Source organism: Strigops habroptila, chromosome 11 (genome assembly GCF_004027225.2).
Source record: "Strigops habroptila isolate Jane chromosome 11, bStrHab1.2.pri, whole genome shotgun sequence".
Classification (NCBI taxonomy): Eukaryota; Metazoa; Chordata; class Aves; order Psittaciformes; family Psittacidae; genus Strigops; species Strigops habroptila.
This window is the reverse complement of record NC_046360.1, coordinates 27,673,451-27,689,599: the sequence shown is the minus strand read 5'-3', so window position 1 is coordinate 27,689,599 and position 16,149 is coordinate 27,673,451. Positions and strand designations below refer to the sequence as shown.

Here is a 16,149-nt window from a genome sequence, read left to right as displayed (position 1 = left end):
CATCCTGCTCTGAGAAGAGACACGTGGACATAAAGTCAGACACATACCTGAGGTGGCTGATGATGCTTGATCTGTAGGGTTAATTGAAAACTTATGATTAAAATAACTGCAATCCTTGACTACTCCTCTGTAAGAGTTAAGTCGATTCAGTTGCAAATGCTCTTTATGAGGTAAGGTGGTACAGTATTTTGAACTTTTGCTTCAGAAGAATGACTTGTGCTTGCATTCTAGAAAGTTAGTGTAGGGGGGCCAACACATACAAGTCAACTGGGAACTGGAGCATTCATCTATAAAGCAGCCCAGCCTATTGGGTGTTTTTAGATCAGCAGGGCTCAAAGTAGGTCCCCTGGCCACCAGTGGTTCTCCACACGTGCTAATCATGTGCTGGTAGTGGCTCCTCCTCTTCATCTGGGTGTCACAGGCACTTAAGTTTTAGTCTGCAGACCTGGGTGCCTGCTGAGGTGTCTAGGAGGGAAGAGCAGTGAGCTTACCCTTGTAAGGGTTGCTGCATCTGGAAGGAGAGAGAAGACTTACAAGCCTTCAATAGGACAGACTTACTAGTGGAAGAGAGGCGCTAACTCTGTTGCAAGCGTGGATCCAAGGCTGCTAGGAGACGTCCGTCAAAGCCCAACCGTGGAAGACGACGGCAGTGCCACCATGGAGGAGAGAGAACCTCCGCCAAGGTGCAGTACTGGAGAAGGGAGAAATGGGAGGTATAGGACATGGGAAGGGTGAAAATGTTGGCCAAGTACAGTCAGAGGGAGATGAGCACAACAGGCAGATGAAGGCTAGTGAGGAGGACAGGCAAGGAAAACGCTTTGGCAAATTTAGGGAATATTGCATTTGCTAAAGAATGTGTAGCTTGTGAGGAAGGAAGCGTGGAGGCTTAATGTGAGGAGTGGAGCTGTAGGAGACAGCCCATTCTGTGCTGAAGCCTCAGTAGATATATGGCTGTGCAAAATGAAATTGGGACTGTTCTGTACCCTCTTCTATCCTGGCCATTTTTCTTCTTTGGCTAAACTCCAGTTGGTGTTCCAAACCAGGCTTGCTTTCTTTCCCCATGACATTGGTTGCCCTGGTTCTTTTGGTGTGTTCCAACTCTCTGCTAATTAGAAATATGCTGGTAAACATTGTGTGCTTGTAGGGGCCTCGTCCAGAGGCTGATGTCTCAGCTGTCTTCTCCCATCAGGGTTAGAGCCAGTAAGCACAAACTTCAGTAAGTTTCAACTTCAGTAAGTGCTTCTTACTTTTAATGGGATTAAAAAGATACTGTCAGGTCATAGTTGGGTTGAAACAAAAAAAGATCTTTTCCCTGTGACAGTGCATATCTAATAGATTTTCTTTCTTCAGTTTTCTACAGATGCCCGTCAATAGGATCCATCAGTCGTGTTTCTTACATCAGTCTCATGGCTGCTGTATAAGATACTGCTGTCAAAGTGTAGCTTCTGCCTAGTGCTTTGTTATGAGTATGTTACTTTCTGTAACCAGCTTGTCTGGTTGCACTGGGCAAATAAAAATAATTCAGGTGCTTGTTCTGAGGAGAAGAGGATGTTGTGCTTGTTTGCTTTCCTGTATTGCGGATTTATTCAGGTTTAAGTTAACAAAATGAGTTATTTTATCTGTTTCTTCTTCTGTATGCAATAGTAACTTCTGAAAAACTTTGTCATCAATATGGTAAAACCAAATTATCTGTGGAGTGACGAATAGCATGAATAGAACATAATTGACTTGGCCATCTTGCTGTGTGAATTTACACACCTCTTCCAACTTCCTTCAAGAAAAGGGGGAAACGTGTGCTTGATGAGATGTGCAGTGAGACTGATTTTCCTCCTGGGACAAGAGGGGCAGTGTGGACTGGTGGCTGGGGATTCAGGAGACCTGGATTCAAATCCAGGCGCTGAGTCTGACCCGCTGCATGTCCTTGACAAAGTCACAACGCTGTGCTGCAACCTCCTTCCCCCCTTCCACACACTCCATCTTGCCTGTTCAGCTTGCAAACTGTACAAAAATCTCCTGCGTTACAAGCGTTAGGAGGAAAAACACTTTCTCTGAGAAAGAGCGTTTCTCCTCTTTAATCTAACGGTTCATCAAATGACAATTTGTCAGCAGATAGCAGGCTCCTGGACATGAAAGGTTGCAGTTAAATGGAAAACAAGATCATGTGGTAGATAAATGTACCATGCTGATACTTTTCTTTTTTAATGTGTAATCTCTAAAATGTAACTACATGTGCATAAAATCAGCAGCGCTGAACTCTCTCAAGACCCAACACGATTCCTGAGCTGCCTCCCACTGCGAGCATGCGAGGGCGAGGATCCTGATGTTCGATGTGGCCATAGGTGTGCTGTGCTGTTGCTGTTTTTCAGATGCTACAAACAGCATGGGTGGTGGAGAAACTGCAGGGTTTTGCTGGGCTGTTGACTTGATGCTCAGCTGAGGAGCGAACGAGCTTCCCTGAGATGTCCTGCTCTGTGCTTAGCACTTACCCCAGCTGTGCTCTGCTACCAAAATCCGCTGTATTTGTCTTTCCCTGGTATGTGCAAAAAGCTCCTTTTAGATGTGCTAAGTCAGAAGCTTTGCAAATGACAGTGCTTCGCCCTGCAGCCACAGAAGAGCGATTACTCACTAGATGATCTTTTAAATAGAGCACTTCCTCCTTGCTTTGGCTGTTTTAATGGGATTCTTATGAGCCTTTCTCACAGGCTTCAGGGAGGAAACCTTCCCTTTTTTTTACTGAAATAAGAATGGGAAACATCAGGTTTTGGCTTCAGATTTCTAAAAGTTAGCTGCACCTGTAAAAATAGATAAAGAATACTGGGTGGATGTTATCCAAAACCCGTGGAAATCATTAGAGAACTGTTAGTTAAGAGAACCATTGGATCAAGCCTATAGGGGCAAATTTTCGGCCAAGTAATCTTGTTGTAAAGTTTTTATTTACCAAATTATTTAATACTGGACTTTCACTTAGATCTAGGGATCAGGATTTGGGTGCATTAAAGAAAAGAAGTTAGCTTGCTTGGCCTAGTTTACGAATATTAAGAACCCAATCGCATTTGATTCAAACACACTGACGTACCTCATCTTGTGGGTTCTTAGTTGGTCAAGTCTCAATGTAATGTTCCCAATATCTGTTAATTTGTGGATGATTCTTCACACACATGGCAATAGCTGATGCCATTAAGCAGTCTTTTACGTTTGCTTTTTTGTTCTCTCTCTAAACTCTGATCTTCTTTTCTGTTTAAAAAACGAAGCAAAATTAAACTTTCACTGTGGAGTTTCCTGTCTGCAGGAACAAAGTTGAAGCAGTTAAGTATGGTTTGAGATTCTGTTCTTACCTAAACAACCTAAATAGTGGAAAAGACTTTGATGAAGTGCTGCTCCAATTTCTGTAACAGTACATAAAAAAATTGCCAGCCTGTATTTAAGTGAGCACTGAACCATGATGAAAATATGATAATAGAGAACTGAGTACATCATGGCACTGCAAAACACAGCAAGGAGCTTTTTTGCTCAAAACAAACATCATTAGAAGCATCTTGAAAAGATTAAGTAATTTGTATCCCTGTTGCTGGAAATCAAACCGTCGGCAGTAAGACATATTTGGTCTTGTTTGTTTTGCAAATAGGATTTGCAGTCATAGGTTAAAGAATTAAAATTCCACACAAAGCAGACACGTGAGATACGATATCGGCAAAATACCTTCGGATTCTTTGGAACGCCTTTCAGCATTAAATTGCTGGAGATGAGGAATAACATACTGCAGAAACTTTGTTACAAACAGTCCCCAGAAGGAGGGACTTCAAAAGGGGGCCTTGACTCTGCTCTTCAAGGAAAGCAAACTTTCAGCAGTGCTCCGAAGCCTGTTTTTTCTAACTTAGCATCAAGATCTAGATGAGTGATGGGAGAAATTAGAGTGAAATGTTTACAAAGCAGATGCATTTCTTATTCTGAGATCTTCAGAAGGCAGCTGTCTCATTGGGGTTTTTTATATTTAACAGTCAGTTTGATTCCCGTTTTCACTGTAAATTCTGCTTTAACTGCCATTATGAAATGTGTTTTCATGAGAAAATGGATTGAAGCCTGTCGGGGTTGACTATGTCAAACTTGTACTGGCCTATTCAAGGTCATCAGGCTAAGCATAGGATATACTTGTGGCCTAAAATATGACTGAGTCCTGAAAGCCAATGGAAACGGTTATGAGGGAGGGTTTGCAGAACTTCACCTTTGGTTTGGAGAGGAGCAATAATACCGGTGGCAAAGGGCTTTGTTCAAACCCTGTCAAAGTGTTTAGTTAGCATTTCAAAGTTGGTTCTTTTTGTTGGGTTTTGCTATATGAAATGGGGCTAGTTTTGAGGATATGCACAAGATAATCTGTAAGTAAGAAAATAGTAAAAAATGAAGCCCATAATTATGGCACTTTCAGTCAGAAGAGCAAACTCGTGGTCTTGTGATACAGATTTGTGTTCACCCAAGCAGCACAGACTAGTAGGGGAAAGGCAAGTCCTAGAACTCTTGAGGTGAATGAGGTGAACAGAAAGCTTTCCTGGGTTTAATTCGCTATCTGGGTTTAGCTAATGCATTTTCAGATCCAGTCCCAAAGAGCCAAGCTACGCACTAGCAAAATGACTTGTAAAGCAGTTCTGTGCAATGCACGTGAAATTCATCAGGATCCTCTTTTTTGGGGGGTGGCGAGAGGAAATTTCTTAAATGGCAACTTAATTTTATTTTCCTATGCAGATAAACTGTACAGAAAACATATTTACAGACACGCACTAACTTATATAGGTAGTACACAAGAAGTATATTCAATTCAACATAATCGAAAAATATTGAGTTGTCAAGGCTTAAAAAATACTGTCAGATGTGCTCATCTCTGAGGTATTTTTTGATGTCTGTGGGTAGGTATAATCTACTTCTCAATGTACAGTCCACTTTCAGTTCACATTTCATTTCTTACAAGTTAAGTCTGTCTTTCTGTCAAAATTAGATTTTTCAGCATAGTGCGATAAGAATGTTTTAAAAACTGGTGTTGCTGCTGTTGACATTGCTGCCCCTGTGTTAAGCCTTGTAATACTTATTTTGGAGAAAACTGGCTGACTTTTGCTGGATTTGCATGCTAGTATTGCCACACCACTATAGTTTCCTTATCAGAGTACTTTTTATCTTTGATTTTGCAAGTAAATTTACCTAGGAGCAATCCTGTTCCCCTTCCCCTGTGTAAGTGGAAGAGGACGATGATGCTCCATGGCCAAGAGACAGCTGTGTTATGGGTGGAACACAATGGGTTTCTTGTAGGACTCCTCTCTCTCGCAGGGGTGTGAGAATGCTGTTAAAACTGGGATTGTGGGTAGCAATAACTGCAAATGTTCTCTCAGGGCTGTCCCCTCCTTTAGCATTAATCAATTGCTCTTGGCACTGGCATATCTAAAATAAATACGTTGTGGAGTAATGGTTGTATTTGTCTACTGAGCACAATTGCAGCGTAATTGTGTTTTTGGCTATAAGAAACAGGTTCTGAGAGTGTGTGAGAATCCTTCTGCTCTGTGCTTCCAGGGGGTCCTGGTGGTCATCTCATGTCTTTGGCCAATGCAATGCAGGGAAGCATCCCTCTCTCTGGCCAAGGGGACGTGTAGATGCTTTGGCTGACACATCTAAGAGGGAACTTGTTCTCTTAAGTCCCTGTGGTCTGCCTTTGCTATCAACTTGAGATAAATGTGCCAAGGTTGACAGATTTTTAGTGCCTCAATTTCTGACTGATTTTGAGGGGATTAGCATTGGCAGCTGATGTTGACAGAGGTGGTTTTAAAAAGTTTTCAAACTGGGTATCTTGGAACTTTGCTCTTGAAAACCTTTCAGTTCTACCTTGTGTCTTAGGTATTCAAGTTGTCATTCTTGTCGAAGGTGGAAAAATACTTGCTTTGTGGTAGCTGATATTCAATATCTAATGTGTATGTGATCAACTAGTGGAGTAATTTTCTTAGGTGTCATGAGTCCCTTGTGAGGAGACTATGAAAGCAGCTTTGAAGTAAGCTAAATCAGTTTGAAATTATTCTCTTCACTTGTAAATCTTACATGGAAGAAGGCCTGTTGGGTCATTTAGTCCCTCATTCCATCTGCCAGTTCAGCATGTTCCTGAGCATTGGCCAACCTCAGAAACAGCATGTTTAAAGATAAATGTGAAGTGGACTGACTTTTGGTATTCAGTTATTAAAGAATATAATAGATGTAGAGTGTTCATCATACCAGTTTGGCTGTGGGTAAGCCTTACAATAAATAGGTATTTTACAAAGAGGCTTATCCTACTTGGAATCTGTGCCGTGTTTTACCACAGTGGTAGAGGCACATTCCATCTGAGTAGCTCCTGATAGAAGTAACATCATGCTGAGTGGCATTAAAACAGTATTCAAAAAGAATATTAGAAAAGGGTGGGTGAGGATTTAAGTGCTAAATACCGCATGCTTAAAAAAAGTCCTAAAAATAAGGTTATTGTAGTCAGATCAACATTTTGTAAGTCTTATCTCCAGCAAAGCTGATGACCAGCAGGAAGCACGAGGAGCAGGGCTCTGCTGCTTGGGAGTAGGAGAGGCTGGGATTCGGTGGTTTGCACCCTGAGGTGCACAGAAGCTGACGGCTTTGCAAGCTCTCCCAGAAAAAATAAAGAGGATCTGGTGAGCAGACTGGCAATTAAATTCAATCGTGCTGTGTAGCCAAGCTACTTCCAGACTTAAAACTACCTGTTATCCAGAACCATATAATGGTTATAGGTAAAGTTGCAAAACATTTTATTAATGGAAATGTCAATAAATTGCAGAAGGGCTTATTTTAGGGGTTACACTGTCATGGTATGTTGGGGTTACAATAACATGGTATATGAGATGGTATGTTGGGAGCTTCTTCAGTAAAAAACCAAAACAACCAACAAAACAAACAAAAAAAGCCGAAACAAAAAACCCAAGAAAATTGAGGCTACATTCTGAAAATTAATGGAGAAATATGAGTGTCCATCCTTGGGCTTGGTTTTGGTCAATGAAAAGATTCTTTTCTAATGGAAGTCAGCCTTGACCTTCACATTCTCTTGGGAACAGCTGTGGTGAGCATGTGCCTATTCCAAAAAGAAAACCATGTAGTCTGGTAAAGTAATACCCTTCACACCCCGAAGGGGATACCTTAAGTGCCATTGTAAAAAGGGGTGGTTTGGAAGTATCTGTGTTTATTATTGACTTGGATTCCTTTTGCTTTGAGCTGTATTTATTTAGGGCTGAGCTTAATTTTGAGGGCTTAGCAGTTTTTTAGTATGAAGTTCGTAGTTAACATCAGAGTCAGGAAATGAGGAAAGCTGTATTTCTAGTGATGCTAATTCAGTCACTCAGCATATTTCTGTATGTTTTGTGGCATATATCTTAAAATAGGTTGTGATGTTTTTCTGTCCACTGATGGAGAGAGGAAGGGAACGGAAGGACTGAAGGACTTGGCGTTACACAAGCAACTCAAAGCCAAATGGTTTGCTGCTGTATTTCAGAGGAGCTCAGACTTCTTTACCCTACATATGCACTTGGCTTGTTGTCTTTTGGTTTTCCTGAATTTGTTTTTAATTGTACAAATGACACAGGGATTTTTCAGGCATGAGAATGTCTATAATGTGCTTCGACTTAATAACAAGAGGAGTTGTTGTTATCACCACCATCATTACTTTGGGGGTGAGGCAGTGAGGAGGAGGAGCTGTTTGCAGCTTTTCAGAAGAAAAGAGTAGCTTCAGGTTTTTCCTTGCACTTTTATATCTGCAGTGCATTATCAACATCAGCTTTTAAGTCTCCATGAATCTGTCCTTGTTGAGCTCCAGCCTTGCTTAATAGACTTGATCCTTACACATACCTTAAACAAGATAATGGTCAGTGAAAGGGAATATTTATTCCCTGTACAATGTCAGAGCTGTGCTCTGTAATAAGCAGAGTTCGCTGCTGCTTAGTTTTCCTGGTGGTAGATGATTTAAAACTAATTGGGGCGTGATGTTGGAGGGGGTGAAAGCATTCTCAATTATTTTCCCTTAAATCTGAGAGCCTGGTCCTGGGCAGTGCCCGCTGGCAGGGCTGCCCTGCAGAGCAAGCCACCAGCCTGTGAGAAGGAGCAGCTTGGAAGAGCTGTTCGAAACCTGAAGCATAGAAAGCTCTTTCAGTGTTTTGAACTTGGTGATCAAAGAGCATGGCTTAGGAGGATGCCCAAGAAACCAGTACATGGTCTTGGAAAAGACGTCTTTGAAAAATCTATTCATCAGTGCTCTTTTTTTATCCGGGCTTATGTTGTTTGTCTCTTCCTTTGTTGCTGTGACGGATAGAAACTTCTTTTTCTCTATTTAAATGACAAGTCGGTCCTGTATTGTTCAAGCCAGGATTTGGGGCTTTAAAGAAGATAAGGATAGTTCTTAATACTGCGGAAGTTGACAAGACTAAGTCGCTGTCTCCTCAGTGTTACATTTAGGCAATCTATTTAAAAAAAAGTATTGAAGTATTCCTGATTTCACAGGGATTTTGGTGCCTGATATATACATAGTCCGAAGTATTTGACTCTGAAAGAATATTATTTTGCATGAAACAACATAAAGATTCTGTCATTAGGCATATTCAGTGGGTCTTCGTCTGATGCTGTCTTTGGGACCACAGATGTAAGCAAGTGGCTGCCTCCGTGTTGGTCAAGTCAAAATTTTGACATGACCAAAACCTGATACTAATCGTGTCAATATTTTACTTTCCAATTCCCATGAGCACTGCTCCAGCACACCAGAGAACCTTTAAAATATGCTCAAACCTACCTTTGATTCTGACAAAGAATCTGGCAGAGAAGCGTGTTGTGATTTAGATGGCACTAATAATATGTCTTCAATGGAGGCGCCCCATTCTTCCTCCCCCTTTCCCTCTCACAGGTGGGATGAAATGGGTCGGTATGCCTGGGCCAAAATGGACGTGAGCCTCTGTTGGGGCAAGTACCCATAAACAGTCCCACAAATGGGATGCGAGCAGCTGCTTTTTTCCCCCTCGTTTATTTTCCTAAGCAAGCATTTTGACACGCTGTGTTTTCTTTGATCCCTGAAGTGTCACTGCAAGAACTTTGTTTCAAGCAAATGAATAAACAAAAGTGAGGGGTCCTGTTGTTGTAACCTGCAGTAGCTTATACTGAGAAATTGTGCCTGATAAATAGTAATGTTGTGCTTTATTCTTCTAGGGGCAGTAAGCCAGAGATGACTGACAAGATGTCGAGCTTCCTTCATATTGGAGATATTTGTTCTCTCTATGCAGAGGGCTCAACAAATGGATTTATTAGCACTTTGGGGTAAGAACAGCTGTTCTCTTGTACTAAAAACATCTGTAAGAAGGACTAGCAGAACTCAGCTAGCTATACTGAGCCTGACTCCCATGAAATACTGGGTAAAGCAATGTAGCTTTGTATACAGATTTGACCTTAAATGTAAAAATGACCTAAAGCTAATATGGCAAGCTAGATGTTGGGAGGATGGAGAGCCTATTGATGGCTATGGTGTGGTTTTGATGTCCTTGGTGGGGAGGAAGAAGCTGTCAAGTTAAGGTGTGGGTAGAGGGAAGCAAATAAGTTTCATGTTGTTGTCTGTCCCGTGTCCATCCGTGTGTCCCGTCCTGTCCCTCCCTGCCCCCCAAGTCAGGAATCACTAGGCCCCAGTGCAATCTGCTGATTGGAAAAAAGGATGTGGCACAGGCAATGGAAGTTGTTAAAAATAAAATGATTAAAAAAAACCCCAAACATACATAAAAAAGAAGCCCCGAGCCAAACGGTTTATATATCACTACCTTTCCACGATGACTAGTTTTGTCTTAGCGTTTGAGGTTTCTCTTAGAAATGAAATTGTTGTTCTCCTGTTAGTCAAAGGAGAACGTGTTTTGACTCCTCAGCTTTGCCAGTGGCCAGCACCCGAGAGCTGCAGTAGGAGCTGTGCCTTGCCAGCTCTTGCCCCCGATGTGCTTCCCCACAGAGCTCCTTTGCACTTTCTTCTGCAAAGACATCGGAGTAGGCACTTGTAGGAGAGTGCCTCTTGAGCAGTAAGAAATCTATGCTACTTCATTAAACAAAAAGTAGCCCTTCATGTGGGAAGAGTTTGCAGAGAAAAGCCATGGAATTGAAATACAGCTCTGATGAGTGGCAGGGTATGTTTTATTCTGCTCAACTGCTGCTGAGGAGAAATCTCTCTGAGCATCAGAAGCTGGCAGAGGAGCTGTGTACTGATTTGGAACACCTTGCAAGGGGCTGGATGAGAAGCTCAAAGAGCACATCTGCCACCTTGTTTGAAAGCAGTGAGAAATTAGAGGGAGGGAAATAGCATGCATGACACATTGCTGTGGTACTTCAATACCGAATGAGTAGCAAAGAAACAGCCAGGAGGCTTGATGATATGGTGAGTGGGCACACACACAACATGCTCTTTCTCATTTCCAGTAGCCGTAAGGGCCTCAGGGTGGGTACAGTGACAGCAAATTTTTTGATGCCTACTGTCCAGATGCATCTGATAAATGGAGCTCCCAAGCAGGGTACAAAGACAGCATCCTGGTAAGTCTCTCAGCAGGAACCGATGGGCTGGAAACTCATCTGAGTGACTCCAAACTAACTTGTAGGTTTAGTCCTCTAGCTATTAGGATTCTGGAAAATAAGGGGGCAGAGAAGGAAGCAGACACTGAAGATGCACCATGATCTATTATAGGAAAGAGAAGAAAATATGGGATGCTGCCAGAAGGGAAAGAAGGTATGATAAATGCAAGGGATGTAGTAAGTAGGGTTGGGTGAATAGTATTTGGCGAATGTATTTGACAAATTTCCCAGGTACTCGTCAAATATGAGATGTGCACTCTGCAGTACTTGATCAGCTGTGTAACTGGCCAAATACTATCTGCTGAAAACTGGCACAATGAATTAAAGTGATACTTTACATTTGGCTATTTTTTTCTTCCTAGTATTGAAGCAAGTTTGGCAGTAAATAATTCCAGAACAAGTAGAAAGTTGTTATGTTATGTTTAATCCCATACAATGCATGACGAACATTACGCAGTGGCTGTGGCTTTTGATGGCATTGCTGAGCAGATATTTTTCACCATGGCTCGTCCTTTTAGACATTACAGGCTCTAAGCACATGTATTTTCTAGGCTTGATGAGATGTTCTCATGGTGGATCTAAAGATCCCTTAGTGTTACAAGCATCCTCTTTGATTTGATTAGTACTGTTTTAAGGTAACTGCATTATATAATGGCCACACATCTTCTGAGCCTAATTTAAGCCAGAAATCCCAACTGCTATGTAAAACATGAAATGCATTATCATCTTAATAAGCCTTCATAATCGAATTAGTTTTGTCCCATATTTGATTTAGTCTTTGTCCTGGAGAAAATTAAAGAAGCAAAGGAAAGATTTGGTGTAATTGTACTCTCTATACCATGTGGAGTTTTGACAGTCTTATGTCATAACAATGTGTAATGACTTGTTCATGTGGTTAATGAAGGTTGAGAAACAGATACCACTATACATTCTAGTGTCGTTCCAAATCTTTGAAGAGTGTTCCTACTTAATATTCCTATGACATGACTGTTGATTAATCAGGACTTTACTCTTGCTGTTTCCCAAACTCAAGTGCTGTCATCATTACAATTCCTGGTGCACAATATATCCTCCTCTGTGTTTTTCACCCTGTAAATTTTTTTCCTTAGTAGTTTGGGAAGTTCGTCTTTACTTTCAACTTAATGTCAGGATGAGAGGGATATATTGCACTGAGATTATCTCTGTGTGGGATGATCAGAGTAACCCATTTGACTTGATATTTTTTTGGCCCTTTGTTCACTAGAAGCAGATGTTTCAGTCAGCTCTAATATTAATACTACCATGCCTATTGGAGCACATATATGTGTATATTATACTGAATAGGGAGAAAATCCATGGGGAAAAAGCAATTTACTCTGAATGTTTGCATATGCAAATTCTAGATGCATAGAACTGTTGAGCCCACTTAGTCTCTCTGATCTCTTGATTTTTATGCACTTATTTTCCAAAATTGTTGTCTCAAGATGCTCCCTGCATGTAACCGGCCTCTGCAAGGAACAACTCTCATATTCTAGGTCTCTGTCTTTCTCAAGTTGATTCTGCATGAGAATGGACCTCTCAAACCTATAAGACCTTGGAGTTTTACTTTCTACTTTTGTGTAGAATGCCTCTTTGACAGATTGGGTTTGAGGGGCCAAATTGAGTCATTTAGAATCAAATCAGAAACTAAAAGTATTTCATTACGGTTGTGTTTGCAATTTGGGAATAGCATCTGGTAAAAGTGCAATTCTGTGTTGATCCATAGTGTGCAGAGCAGTGGTGACAGGTGCATCTGGACTATTTTCTTTAGTCTGTGGGGTTTTTTTGCCAGTGAGTACTCACAGGAAGCTCTGTCCTGGCGTTCCCTGCTGAATCGCTTGGGTTCACTTGTGCATTTCACCTCCTTCTTGGTAGAACAGGAGGAGGTTAGTTTGATCCCTTGACTTATCTTGTATTTATGACTGGTGAGCAGGAGGGTAGATTTATGCCTTCCTTTCCCTTGGGAGTCAATTTTTATTGTATTTCTGCCTTTTCTTAATACCTGAGGGGTCAGAGGGTCAGTGTCCAGTTTGCACAGTTGTCCGGTTTTCCTGTTCTCTGTCCTTCATATAAAGACATTTGCAACGTTATTCAAATCTGTCCAAGAGGCAATAATTGTTCTAAGGCTGTCTTGTCACATAACTAGAATATGGGCTGTTCTGTCTGCACCTCAAGGAGGGGACATAAAGATGATGCAGTATACAGGAGCAATGACTTATTTATTGTCCCACCTATCCAGGAGCATAGCTCTTGGGCAACAGTAAAAATGAGCTGCATGCTTCCTAGAAAGATTTGGCATAAGTTGGCATTTGGGGAATGTCTTCTGCTGAAGTGGCCACTCAGATAAAAGATCGCAAATGAATAACTTTGGTTTTGCTAACAAGGATGTAAACCATTACGAGGGAATTAGAATCTCATTTTCCTTCTGATTTCTTTGCAGCCTTGTGGATGATCGGTGTGTTGTACAGCCAGAAGCAGGTGATCTTAACAACCCACCCAAAAAATTTAGAGGTAAGTTTATTAGATAGCTTAGTTACCCTTCTAAGTTTGAAGTTGACCTTCATTTTGTGCGATCACATGTAACTAGTTTTGACCTCCATTGTTTCTGTGGAATATTTTAGTGTCATCTTCCATGAAGGGCAACTCATGAGATTAAAAAAAGAAGTGTGAATGTGTGTGTGAAGTGAGTTGTGGGACTTTTGTAGTTTAACCCAACGCAGCTGCTCACTCATTTCCCCCCCAGTGGGATGGGGAGAGAATTGGAAGGATAAAAGTGAGGAAACATATGGGTTGAGATAAAGACAATAGATAAAGCAAAAGCTGTGCACGTAAGCATCCTTTGTGAGGCGGTGAAGATGGAGTTGCCCACTGAGGTTTGCTTTCAGATCTGTCCAAACTTACAGGGTCCCTGTCAGTTTCAGTTCTTTTTCTCCATACTGTCATACATGCCATTTAGTTATCTGGTATCAAGCTTAGAGGAGAGTGAAAAGAAGCAAATGCTTGCAACAACTACTGTTGTTTGACCTCATTTGATATTAACTACCTTTGTCTTTGCTTTTGTTCTGCCAGGAAACTTATGCTTACTGATAAGAAATTAATGCCTACTTCTTTGCACAGCTTGGCTAGGGCTGTTTTAAGAAAAATCTCAAACGGCAAGAGAAGCACTAACTGGGATTTTGTTTGGAAAAACCTTCTTGAATTCCGTTTTTTTCCTCTTTTTCTCCTCCTCCAGCCCTTGGTTGCATCTTTCACCCAAAGGATAGATCAGTCAAATGTTCTAAAGTTTCCATTTATTGCTGTTTTCAGATGCAGCAGCAACCATTTATCTTGGGATTTTTTTGGATGATTCTTGTTTTCTTGGTTATGTTTTGTCTTTATCAGGGGTACAGAATTGCCGTAATTCTATTCAGGTTTGGCCAGAACTGCAGGTGATAGCTCTTGAAAGTCCCTTCTGTACTGCTATCTTTGCTTGCTGCTGTTTGGGGTTTTTGGGTTTTGCCATGACGTGAAGATGTCTTGTATAATGAATCTCTGCTTTTAGAATATTACGGAAATATGTGAGTTCTTGTTGGTTTTTCTTCTTTTTTACTGGCAATCTAAATAGCTGATAATTCAAATACTGAAGAGGCAACCTGGGGAAGTTTTAGCATTCAGTGTTAAGCTCTCCAGGAAAAGAACAATGGTGGTGTGTGAACTAGAGCTGTGACTCCAGGCATTACTTGACGTTAAAATCATATGAAAGAATAAAGCCAGATTTAACTGTGACTGCTGGGTGTAGAAGGAGGCGGGGGGAGAGAAGAGAGAAAAGAATGAGAAAAAGGCAATTCCTGCTAGCACAGTTTAGGAACTGCAAGTACAGAGACATTTGTCTGACATAAAACATTGTGGTTAGACATTGTAAATGTTCTCATATTACTTATAATTTATACATGGAGAAAGAATGGTGTGAACCTGTTCCAACCCTTGTAGTTACTTCACTAAGGCTTTCATGGGGAAGTTTATGCTTAATGGTGAATGGCAACAAAAGTAATAAAACTTTAGCACGCATTTCTGTTATTTATGCATGTTTTATAAGAGTAGTCTAAGATAAAATGCTTTCTGTGATAAACATGTTCAGAAGAAGTAATAATGAAGTTTATCACACCATCTTCAACACTAACTGGGATTTAAATGGAAAATATCCCTTTTTTTATTATGAAGCAAAGGCACCCAGAGATTTGTCTGTGGTGTGGCATGGAAGTCTCTGGCAAGGTTAGGAACTGCAGCCGTGTCTCTGCAATCTTGCTCGGTGTTTTTATGACACCTTGCAAAAATACCTCTCTTGCAAATGGAACACAAGTCTTCCCTAAGGTGCGTTTATCCAAACAATAACATTTACATCTGGGATATAAAGCAACCATGGGCATCTGGTGAATGTGATTCATAGTCCCAATATTTAGGTTTGTCATACTTGGCATTTAGTCATCTTTGCCTTGGGCAGTGTCCTGGATACAGCAGATTAGTGGCACGAGGTACCTTTTGTGCAGTAGCAGCCTGGGGTGGGAAGTGATGGGAAAACACATTAGTGTCCAGCAGACTTTGTACATCGTGCCCATGTTTGCTGAGTGCTTTCACATAGGCCATCCCAGTTATCACAGCTGATGGGATCCCTGCGGTTTGAGGCCTGAGAAGGTTTGAATTTGAATAGGTGCAAAGCACCGGCACCTGAGAAGTGACCTTAAAACGTCTCATTAGAGCAGGACCAAAATTCATCAAATGTAGGTGACTTGTAATACGGCTTTACACAGTACGAAAACTGTGGAAAAACACCTCAGTGCTATAACCTGGTTTATATCTATGTGCAAATACTGTTTTGAACAAGCTGTGCTTTAAGGTGTCCAGTCACAGGTCAGCCAAATCTGATGTCATCTTCTGGGAGGAGCGCTGCATGTGTGACTTTGTGGCCGGTCTTGAGGATCTCGCTTTGGGTAGCATTTTTAAGAAATGTAATTCTAAGCTTCTCTGGGCAGGCCTGTCTTCTGTGGGCAGATGTAAAACAGATGTAAATATAATTTTCATGCTTAATCAAAGTGGTGAGAGAGATCTAGAAGCAAGATTCACTGCTTAGCTATGCATACATATGACTCCAAGAAAATTCAGTGTGAAACTAAAGCATATATACCCAGTGGCAGAATTAATCCATCCTGCTTTTTTCTTAGCCATGGGTGTTAGAGGTTTTAAAAAGTCTTGTTGCCTAGGCTACACTTAATCACTTGCATCTCGTGGCAGCATCAAGGCCCTGGTCTAAAGGGTGGTGGGTTTTCTTTCCTCTATTCTTTAGACCCCTGAAATGCTGCTGTGCACAAAGTGGTGTTGTGCATGCACTGTCCTTCTTCCCAGAGAGAGCCTCTCTCGTGGAAGGCAACCGACAGTAATTCTTAGCTGTGAGCATCTGCTGTCATCAAGCACTGATAACCTGCTTGTGGTGTGAAAACAGTCCCTGGCTGAGGAATGCATTTCTAAAAGCAAACATTTTGTAGCTGA

General features: G+C 41.3%; 1 protein-coding gene across 12 annotated transcripts in view; it reads left to right on the top strand.

Annotated features, from left to right (window-relative positions):
- The window catches only part of ITPR1 (inositol 1,4,5-trisphosphate receptor type 1), a 178,909-nt gene that overhangs the window by 4,990 nt on the left and 157,770 nt on the right, over positions 1-16,149 (top strand). For all 12 annotated transcript variants that reach the window (XM_030501150.1, XM_030501149.1, XM_030501139.1 and 9 more), the window contains exons 2-3: positions 9,217-9,324; positions 13,067-13,137. In XM_030501150.1, the coding sequence (XP_030357010.1) occupies positions 9,233-9,324; positions 13,067-13,137 (163 nt within the window). In that variant the 5' untranslated portion in view covers positions 9,217-9,232. The remainder of the gene's footprint in view (positions 1-9,216; positions 9,325-13,066; positions 13,138-16,149) is intronic.